This window comes from Phaseolus vulgaris, chromosome 6 (assembly GCF_051622355.1).
Source record: "Phaseolus vulgaris cultivar YP4 chromosome 6, ASM5162235v1, whole genome shotgun sequence".
NCBI classification, from domain to species: domain Eukaryota; kingdom Viridiplantae; phylum Streptophyta; class Magnoliopsida; order Fabales; family Fabaceae; genus Phaseolus; species Phaseolus vulgaris.
The window spans coordinates 25,046,971-25,058,318 of NC_143503.1; the positions used below are offsets into that span (position 1 = coordinate 25,046,971).

Here is an 11,348-nt window from a genome sequence, read left to right on the forward strand (position 1 = left end):
AATATTTCATGTAATTCAGAAATAAATAAAAAATATATTGAATACTCAATCTGAAACAGTAAACAGTAAAGTGGAAGTCGATTTTGAATTTTGTAATATGAAAGTGAATATTATATTTTGTTACACACAATCTCGAAGATATGTTTTATGAAAAAAATATGACTTTTATATTTATGGGAGTGCAGAAAGAAAATTTGCCGTGAATCTACTTAGGTTATGGGCCGACAAAAACCATAAATATCCAAAATTTAAAAACGTCGACAGCAGGATTCGAACCTGCGCAGGCAAAGCCCAACAGATTTCGAGTCTGTCTCCTTAACCACTCGGACATATCGACCTTGTTGTTCTATAATTCCATCTTATTATATTTAACGAATATTAAATTATAACATAATAAGTTGAACAATGATATCAGAAATGAGAAATACATATATCATAACAGCCACCTCTGCATAAGTGTATAAAAATATTAATTACAGTTTTTCTCTTCAACACCAATTAAATTTGATGGATGGAAAATTTTATAGTTTTTCAAAATTCTTAAATCATGTGTAGTTTTATTTTGGGTTAAAAGTTGTATTTCCTCCTGAAATATCGTCTTTTTATATTCTAAAGTTAATTAGTTAGAATGAATTTCTTAACAAATACTTAGAGAAAGGGTAAATAAGGTGTAATGATTTTAGGTAAACTTTTTATAACTTAGGTTTATTTATTCTTTCATCATATGTTAAATCAAACATATTTAAAAAGTAACAAAAAATGGTCACCTATATTTTATTATTACATAGAAACATTTTTAATTATGATGATATAATATAATTAGGTTGGTGAAATTTCTTGTCAATATGTTCAGTGGATACATATTAGATCACATTTCAAAATGTTCTAAATTTTTTATTTTACTTTGTAAAAGTATAGAATATATTTTTAAAAAACATAAAAAATAATAATAAGGAAGAACACACTCTCTCTTATTTAGTTTGCAAAAAATAATACAATGTATTACTACTTTTATTTGTACTGATAAAATTGTTTACAAAACATGTAATTGAGAAAAAAAATGACCTTTTACCTTGTGCCTCCGCATTGAATAAAATGATGTTCATTAGTGGAAAAAAAATCAATAGATGATATTTTAATTTATTTATTTATAAATAAAAGCAAATGTTATGATTATATCCTCTAGTCAATATTATTATTATTTTTAGAAGTTGTAGGATATTTAATAGACTAAATCTTTATCTTGTTACTTTATTTTAATAAAAAAAATAAACATCGTATTGCTTGTCCTTGCCTTTTTTAGTCTATTATTTTTAATTTTATTTAAATATATTTTTTCTTTAATTTTAATGGTCAAATTTGTATTTAATATTTTTAAAAATAAGAATAGTTTTTCTCTCTTTATATTGTCTCAATATATCCTTAAAATATAATTTTTTTTAATAGGGATAGAATAAATAAAAATAGACTATTTCTAAAATATGTTATTATTTTTCCGTAGGTAATAATATTAAGGAAATAATAATTATCAAATTATATGCAATTATTGTATGCCATATTTGACGATATTGTACCCAATTATATGCGCAATTAATTTAATAATTATAGAATCTCATGATTAGTATCCTACCTAATTAGATTGTAATTTGGGGGGAGAAAATCCCTATATATTTACTATACATGAAGTGATGTAATATACACATAAGAGAATAAGAAATATTTCTTCTTCTTACCATTTTTTATCATTTTCTTAACATGGTATCAGAGTCATTTTCGAGCCTATCCTAGCGAGTATTTGTTGGATTTATCAGGCCACCCGCCATCAGGCCGTTATCGGACCACCCATAACATATATCTCCATGCACGAGTTGGTAGCCTCGGTGTGAGAGGTGTGTTGGAATCCCACATCGACTAGAGATTAGAGCCTTTCATAGTATATAAGTGGGTGCAAACCTCACCTCATTGAGCCGGTTTTATGAGGTTGAGTTAGGCTTAAAACCCACTTCTTAACAAATAACAAAATATTCATATTATGTTACATTGTCTAAAGAAGAGCATGAAAGATCAACATTGGGTGGTGTGTATAATGATTTCATGGGTTTGATATACACATATAGTATGTTTATCATTGAAGTGTTTGCTATTGTAAACTTTTAAATGATATATACCAGATAATATTCTTAAACGAAATTTTGTTTCATTTGATGAATTGTGCATTTCTTGAATCTTCAAAAAATAATTATATTTGGACACTTGTGAATATAATTAAAAATAAAAAATCAAGACATGATTGATTGGATGCAAGTGAATATTCAAGAAAAAAAAAATAGATGTAGAGAAAAAAATATTTAAGGTGAAACTTATAATAAATGATACAATTTATTATAATGAAACTTTCTTAGAGGTTTGATATTTTGGAGTACTAGAGGTTTGATAATTTTTTAAGGAAGACATGGTTTGATAGGTGCATTTTGTTAGTTATGTTTTCATTTCAAAAAGAGAATAAAATAGTATCATTATATTCAGTATATATGAATGTTTAAAATCACTGCATTGATGGTTAACGATCCCCCTTCTCTTTTATGGTGGGTTCTATTTTGGATAAGAGACCTCAGATGCTAGGAAGGAGTAAGGAGCCAACATACCTTTGTGGAGATGTCATGTCTTATATCATTGACATGAGTTATGTTGTTGCTTTATTTTTTGTATTGTAGTAAGTTGTATATGTACAAATTTTGACTAAGAACTAGGCTTTTTGTATGTGGGTTGGAGTACCACAAGTATTCCCATTTATATTGCTATTTATTGCTGATTAAAAGAAAAAGATGAAACAAGAAGACTCTAGAGAAAGTTTAGCTTAAAGTTTGGAAATGAAAGATCTTGGTCTCTTGAGGTGAATACTTATAATGAATATATAGATATTTGAGACGATGAAAAAGTTTTATCTATTTAAATGAGACTATTTGAAGAAGGTTGTTAAAAGATTTATGATGTATATTTAAACTAACAAGTATATCTTTGATCTATCACACAAAACTCTCGATTTCCCATGCTTTTAGTTCTGAAGAAAAAGGAGGGGATGAAGATTATTTTATATGTTAATGGAGTATGGATAAATATATATGGATGGTTTGTAGCAAATTATATTTGGCTCATGTTATTAGTGTTATTACTAGATTTATGACAAATTTTAAATGTGTTTATTGAGTGACTTTAAAACGTGTTTTGAAATACCTAAATGGAATAATATTGTGTAAATGTTCTACTTGTATATTAAGAATTTTGTAGATGTTCATCATATAAAGAATATGAATACAAAAAAGTCTACTTATAAATATGAGTTCACATTGTTTAAATACATTTGTTTAAAATAAACTTTACAATCAAAGGTGAATTTATCTACTATAAAGAACATATTATATAAAGAAGAGATAAATAAAACTTTGATAAAATCAAAATAATAAAAATATTAAGTATCATACAAGATTATATGACTATTTATTATAATAATCAAAATATTATACACTTAATTTATCATCATATATACCATATATATATCATCTGATATACAATAAAATAAACTATACAATAAGTGTACGATGTTGTTAGGTATTAAATAATCAAGATAACGAAAATAACTTCAAAAACATAAACCTGTATATATATTTAATAAGTCCTTTTCAATATCTAAATTTAAACTTTACTTAGAGTTAATTAATTTTTTTAGAATAAATATTGATAAAAAAAACATTTTAATGATTTAAAATATTTTTTTTGTAAAGTTTAACTTTTAATCATAGAAGACCATATGTATATTCCTTATATTAAGACTAAATAATCATCTAATATTTATAACTAAGTCTAATAATATGAAAAGGCATCTGATGATTACACGTGTCTTATGTACGCATTTGGTACTTAGTACATCTCATTAGAATGTCTACTATGGTAAACTCTTAAATAATGTATATCGTCTCAGTGTTCTTAACCATTTTAGAAGTCTATAAATAAAATCCTATTCAGTATTTTATATAGGTTATATATAATTAAGTGTGTTATATTCATGAAAAAAAGTGTTTATTTTTCTCTCTCCCTTTCCTTTTATTATTTAGAAAGACTCTTTATTTTGTCTATCTCTTTCCTTTATTATTTGGAAAAAGTGTGTTTTATCTTACTGTTCAAGAAAAGATTTTTTTCTGTTTTTCTGTTTTTCTTATATTTTTTAGAAAAGATTGTTATGATATGTTTGGATACGAGAAAAAATATGTAAGGAATTACGCAGAGTAATTTAAGAAAAAAGTGTGAAAAATGTGATGTTGTTTTGATTAAAGTATTTAGAATAAATTTGTAGATTGAAGTTTGTGAATGATGTGATGATTGTAAGAAAATTTTATTTTTTCTAAAAATTTTAAAATGTAAATTTATAAAAATTATCTAAAAATATTTAAATAATAAAATATTATATATTTTTATATAAATTTGAGTTAATTAAAATTTTATAAATTATTTCGTTGAATAGTTATTTTTGAAAAAAATAATTATTTATCATTATTAAAATATGGAAATTTTACATAAAAATATAAATTGAATTGTAATATTAAAAATTATAAAAAAAAGTTTGAAAAATAATTTGATAATAAATATAATTAATTTTTTTTAATCAAACATAATATTATAATTAATTAAAAAAATATTACCTATTTATATACGAAATCTCATTAAATTAAAATATTATTAATCAAATATTTTAGTTAAAAAAATATAAATGATCTAATTATAAAAAGTTATTAAAAGTAAATTTTAATAAAATGTTATATAAGAATTTTAGCTATATTTGCTCTCTCATGTTAATGTAAACATGTATCCAATATTGTGAGATTACATCTGTGATGAACTATGAACTTAATTTGAATTTAAATCTATGACTTGATCTAAATTAAACACAAAAGTGTTGGTTGAAACACAAAAGCATAATCGATGTTGCAAAAGAATTGATGTTGCAAAAGCAATTCTTCAAAAATAAACCAAATAATCCAAGATCGATTATGCACTTCACAACCTATGTAATATGATACGGACACTGATATGACACGGACACAAATATACGTATAATCTTTAAAATGTATAACAGAGGGACACGAATCTATATATTATATAATTATGAATTATATAAATTGATAATAAAAATTTATATGCACAGGTATGTCCTGATCATTTTTTGAAACAAAAAGATGACTGATTTAAAAAAAATTATTTATTATTTTTATAATCATAATAAAAATTTATACAATAATTTTGAGGTTTTAGAAAATTAATTATTTTTTTTAAAATTTATGTTAGAAACATACTAGAATTATCATAAATTCAACAAATACTTTTTGAAAAATTAATTATTTTTTCTTTTTAAATTTATGCTAGAAAGATACTAGAATTATCATAAATTCAACAAATACTTTTTGAATTGGACACTTCACGGATACGTATCCTACAAGTGTCATACGAGTGTCGATGTCCAATACAAGTATCCGACACCGACACGCCATTTAACGACACCGATACGTCATTTAAGAGAAGTGTTATAACTTAAAAACACACATAATCAATTATTAGATTTTGGATAATAATTGATTAAACTTAAAAAACTAATGAATTATGACTTAAAAATACACACATAATCAATTATTAGATTTTGGATAATCGATTAAACTTTAAAGAAGTATGCATAATCAATTATGTGTACTTGTTCAATGTGAATAATCAATTATCTCCTTTCTCCTTCATTACTTACATCCAACCCAGAGCATATTTAACTGTGCATCCAACCCAGAGCATGTTCAACCGTGCTAAAAAATGAGATGATCCAGTTAAATTAACTGATCCAATATGCATAAAACTCACCTTTCCCTCCCCGGCTACCATAGATAAGTTGAACCAAACGCGCTGTTATAGTGAATATGGTAATGTTTGGATTGGAAGTGTACTATTAAGTCTAATTTTGCACTTATTTATAACTTTTTGAGGTGTCAGTCAACACAACATAACACGAACAAACTCCTTTTACACACAGCATTGCCACATCACATCTAAATTATATCACCAAGGTTCATCTTGTGCAACCATGACGATATGGTTGAACTCAATTTATGCCATGTTGGATCTACTCTTTCCTTGTCGCAAACTGAATGCTCAGGCTTTGATTTCACTTCTGCAAGGTATGATACTTTGGTGCAACTTTTGGGTATATCAGTGCCTTTATAAGCCATACAAATATAGCTTAAGAAGTTTTCATAATCCTGCAAGCAACCACAAAATTTTGGAAGCAGTGTTGAATTTCCTGAACATTTATAATTTCATTGATTATATTACACAAACTTACATTCACGTAAAGCACAAATTTCATTGTCATAAATTGTTTGTTAATTAGAGGTATATCTCAGTGAAAAGTTCATAAACTGAAAATGATACGTGTTTCATCCCATATAAAACTGCAAAACTGACCTCATAGAGTGGTTCTCCATCCACAACTACCCATGGAACATACTCGTGAGGAGGCTGCAAAGCATCTGTTTCAGCTGCATAGTGTAGCTCCAGCTGCATATAAAGATGGAAAATGTTACTTGACATAACAAATACCAGTTCTCACTATCCGAACTTCACATAACAAAACCAGCTAGAGCTAGTTGATATGGATCATTGCACCATGAAATGAGATTCAATTATCTATCACTATCAATATTAGTCTCCACCAACTCTGCATCTGTTCAAATTTTCTAATTCCCAACTTTCCACAAGATTGTTTCACTTAGCAACGCTAGTAAAATTTTCAGGCTCCTTGAAAACAATAACAGAAGAGAAAGGTTGTTTAAAAGCATTAAAGTCCTATTTGGATAAAACTCCCCATATTAAACTCACACTAGCCCAAGAACAACACTAAATCAGAGAAAAACACCAACCTGTTTTCCATGTTCACTATTATAACACTGGTCAATAGGTTTGGAATCCAGATGCAGCGTCTCGAAGCAAGATTTCCACTCGTTGCTCTTTCGCTGATACACCAAATCCTCAACACAGTAGATGAACGGAAAATGCTTGCTCTGTGAAAAAAGAGAGAGAAGAAGCTTGAGTTACATCAATAAATACTCTCAACCTCAACACAGATACACACGCAAAGCAAATCACTGTTACACTGAACCCACACAACAAGATTACACCTTTGGTTTTTCAACTAACCCTAATTATCACAGCACTCCCAACCCCAATTAAAGCTCTGATTCGATAGACTATGAAAAGGGGAAAAAAGGAAAGGGGCAAAAAAATTGTTACCAGTTCAGGCCAGGTGTCAATTGCACAGGCTTCAACTGTATTCAGCAAGCACTCATTTGGTCCATGCTGCAATCAAATAAATAAATAAATAAATAGTTAATAAAGAAATAAAATTGGGTGAAAAGGGTACCTGGCAGTTGAAGGTGGCGTTGGGTCGAAGTTTTGCATTGCCCCAAGGAACCAATTTGACGTCAACGATGGGGGTGAATTCGGGGGTGAAGATTTTGGGAAGGTGATTGACGATGAAGTTGGCGCTGTATGGGCACAAACTTTCATAGTACAATTCTAATGAGACTTTGGGAGTGTCAGATTCAGATTCAGATTGCGAGAAGAAGGCGAAGAAAAAGAGGTACAGGAGTAGAGAAAGAAAGAGGGTGGTGGAACGAGAAACCATGGCTGAAACTGAAACAGAAATTGAAGAAGTGACTGTGAAACGAAGATGTTTATTTTAGAGTTATGTTACATTCATTTAATATTATTTCTCCAAATCGATCAATCCAAATTCATATATATCAACAGAAGAAGAAAAAAGTGAATTAATTTTCTTTGGTTGTATTCTCCTTTACTTGCATGTTTGCCATCTGCCAAAATCGATTCAGCACCTACAGTTTCTTACGATCACAAAATTGCCACGAGTTCGTATGTTTTCCCATATAATATGTCATTTTAATAAATAATTATCTAAAGTAACGATTTCAGTTTCCCTTGTATTTTTATTAATTTTTGGATTTTAAATTTGGTCTTCCCACAATCGGGGATGAACTTTAGTCCTTAGATGAGGTTAATGATGGTAACTACATTTAAAAAAAAATACCTAATATTATTAAAATATTACAATAAAATCATGAAATCAAAAATTAATTTATATTATTATTAAATAATTTCGTAATTAAAATTTTTCTATCAAATTTAAAATTTAAATAATTGATAATTAAAACTTTTGTAACTAATTAAATATCAATTTAAAAACTATTTAACAATAATAAAAATTATTTTAAAAACGAATTTTTTTTATTTTTTAAAATATCTCTAATTTAGTTATTATTACAATTCATCATTTTGATATTTAAAAATTGGTATTTTTTAGTGATTTTCTTATAATGAAATATATGAATAACACTCTTATAATTAAACAATTTACTTTAGAATTTTTATTAAAAGACTTAATTTATAAATATATAAAAATTAATTAAGTAAAAAAAAGTTAAAGTCGTCCAAAGTGAAACTTTATTTTAAAAAAAAATTAGGTCGTCACTTTTAACTATTTGTTTTAAAATATGTACGAAGTCGTCACTTTTAACACTATTTGTTTTGAGATATGTACTTTTTGGGTTGTGATTTTTTATTTTTTTTTGTATATATAGACTGAAAATATATATTAAATGAGGGTAAACACTTATATAAAACTTTAATGTTCTGCGAGCTTTTTTGTTTTTTTATATTTTATATGGCATTCAACTCTTTCATTAAATTTGCATGAAGATCAATTTTTTCACATCTTTGATTTGGCATCGACAAATAAAAGTTGCTCTACTATAACTGAAGAAATTCAAACCAAAAGAAAATTTGGATGTATTGTTCGATAGAGTTGAGTTGGGTTGGGTGAGTGGGTAATATTGAATGAATAAAGTTGGTAAAATGGATGATGAGAGTGATGTTTGAGTAGTGAATTATAATTGTACGAGTATATCACTCAACCCAAATTTTATGTATATATATTTTAAATTTTATTTTTTTTATGATGGTTTTTATTGAAATCTAACAGTAGATTATATAAAATTATTGTTTATTAAAAAAATAATTACTAAGATCATACGGGTAAATTTTCTATTTAGTACCATTTACACTTTTATTTCCCTATTTAGCACATTTTTGTTTTTATTTCTCTATCTAGTACCCTTTTGTTTTTATTTTCCTATCTACCACCCTTTTATTTTTTATTTCCATATCTAGCACCATCTCAAAAATAAATAAATAAATAATAAATTAAATTTTTTTGATAATTTTAATTTTGAATGCATTAAAAAATAAATATTTTTAATGTTTAAAATAGTTAAAAATATAATTAATGAATAAAGAAATGAGTTTTTACAAAATAAAAATAAAAAAGTAATAGATTTAAAATGTTTAATTTAAAATTATTTTTTTTAAGAATGAAGAGAATAAAAAATTAAATCCTACAACAACATAAAAGTTGAATCTATAAACATAAATTAGTATTTATTTTTATTATTATTTATGATGTAATAATGTTAATTTCAAGTAAAAGATAAGACATAATTATAAAAAAACCAAGTTGAATAAGGACTGATATGGAGACAAGAGAACAACATGATCGAACAAAAAATGTTCATATTGTCAAACACACATAAAGAATCTGTCCCAACATTTTTTTTTTTGATCAACATTACTGGATTGTGCACTTCTCATCATTAATTATATTTTATTTTGCACAAACTATTTAATGTACCATTGAAGAAAATATTAAATGAATGATCATCTTTCATTTATTTTCCTTTTTATGATCAACATATACTTATTTAGTATCGTCTTATATCTCTTATATTTATCTTATTTGGATTTTTTTATATCTTTTATCTTTATCTTATTTTGTTTTGCCTTTATTTTATATCTTTTATGTTTTTAGTTATTTTTTTTCTGCCATTCTTTATTTATTTTGTTTTTATTTTATTGTTACTGTTTTTATTTTCTAGACTTATTTATTTTTGCATTTTTTTCTTCTCATTTTTAAGCATTAAGTGTAACATTTGCATTAGTTTTTTTTTTAGGATTTTGCATTTAAGGTAGACACTTCAATATTATTTGTGTGTCCACTATTAATTAATACTAATTTACTTTGGTTTTTTTATGATTTTGTCCTGTATTTTTTACTTAAAAATTACATGATTACATAATCAATAATAATAAAAATAAATACTAATTTATGTTTATATATTCAACTTTTATGTTGTTGTAGGGTTTAATTTTTTATTTTATTCATTCTTAAAAAAACAATTTTAAACTAAACATTTAAAATTTATTACTTTTTTTTTATTTTGTAAAAAATCATTTATTTATTCATTAATTATATTTCTAACTATTTTAAACATTAAAAATATTTATTTTTTAATGCATTCAAAATTAAAATTATAAAAAAAAATTTATTATTTATTTTTGAAATGGTGCTAGATATGGAAATAAAAAATAAAAGGGTGTTAGATAGGGAAATAAAAACAAAAGAGTGCTAGATAGAAAAATAAAAACAAAAAGGTGCTAGATAGGGAAATAAATGTGTAAATGGTCTAGATATAGGAAATTTACCCAAGATCATACATGTGATTCTTTTCTTTTAAAATTTTAATATATTTATAGAGATAGATAGATAGTCACTCCTAACTAACCCTTGAATATTCTTTGGGCTCATAGACACTCTTAGTTAACCCTTGAGTATTCTTTCCTCAATGCACTCCTAGTTGGCCTTGAGTATTCTTAACGCCTATCCACCCTAGCTAACAAAATATTCTTTCGGATTGCAACCACTCCTGACTGACCATGTTAAGGAGTATTCTTTAAGTCACTCCTAACTAGATATGAAGGTTTGTTATTTCAATGATCTACTAATCATTGGGTCTGATGACTAGGGAAGAGTGTGTCTGATGAGCAATATAATGTTTAGAATTTTTCTCATAGTTCGGACCATCTTGTTCTCTATGGAGGATAACATCGTTCGACGTATACAATGATTGAGTTCACTCTTCTAGGTAGTTGGGCATCTTTAGCTTTTATGCATGCCCATTATGGATCTAACAAGCTTTAACATGATTGTTGCATTTAATGCAACTTCGATCTTTGGTCCTTTCTCTTCACAACTTCCTTAATAATTGACAATGCTTATCTTCCTAGACAGTATATAGTTTTTTGCACAAATTTATAATTGACGTGCATTCCGTACAAGGCAGATATAGCTGAGTCAAAATTGAAATGTTCTTTTGTTAGGAAATTGATGAAAGAAACAACTTCAGTTC

At 26.1% G+C, this 11,348-nt stretch overlaps 1 protein-coding gene and 1 non-coding gene across 2 annotated transcripts; both read right to left on the reverse strand.

Annotated features, from left to right (window-relative positions):
• Positions 1 to 255: 255 nt before the first annotated feature.
• On the reverse strand, positions 256 to 337 carry TRNAS-CGA (transfer RNA serine (anticodon CGA)). Its single transcript has one exon. It is a non-coding gene; the product is annotated as a tRNA-Ser (tRNA).
• Positions 338 to 5,983: 5,646 nt separating this feature from the next.
• LOC137831516 (Thioredoxin superfamily protein) lies at positions 5,984 to 7,964 on the reverse strand. The gene is made up of 5 exons (XM_068639226.2): positions 7,454 to 7,964; positions 7,324 to 7,389; positions 6,954 to 7,094; positions 6,499 to 6,591; positions 5,984 to 6,293 (listed from the first exon to the last, which is right to left on the reverse strand). Exons 1-5 carry the CDS (start codon positions 7,715 to 7,717, stop codon positions 6,084 to 6,086), a joined length of 774 nt encoding a protein of 257 aa, XP_068495327.2. The 5' UTR covers positions 7,718 to 7,964; the 3' UTR covers positions 5,984 to 6,083.
• Between the last annotated feature and the right edge of the window lie 3,384 nt (positions 7,965 to 11,348).

Coding starts and splice junctions, on each gene's coding strand:
- LOC137831516 (XM_068639226.2), bottom strand. CDS start 7,717: ATGGTTTCTCGTTCCACCACCCTCTTTCTTTCTCTACTCCTGTACCTC. Junction 7,095..7,323: donor TTGACACCTGGCCTGAACTG/GTAACAATTTTT, acceptor CTTTTTTCACAG/AGCAAGCATTTTCCGTTCAT. Junction 6,294..6,498: donor ATGGAGAACCACTCTATGAG/GTCAGTTTTGCA, acceptor GGTTGCTTGCAG/GATTATGAAAACTTCTTAAG.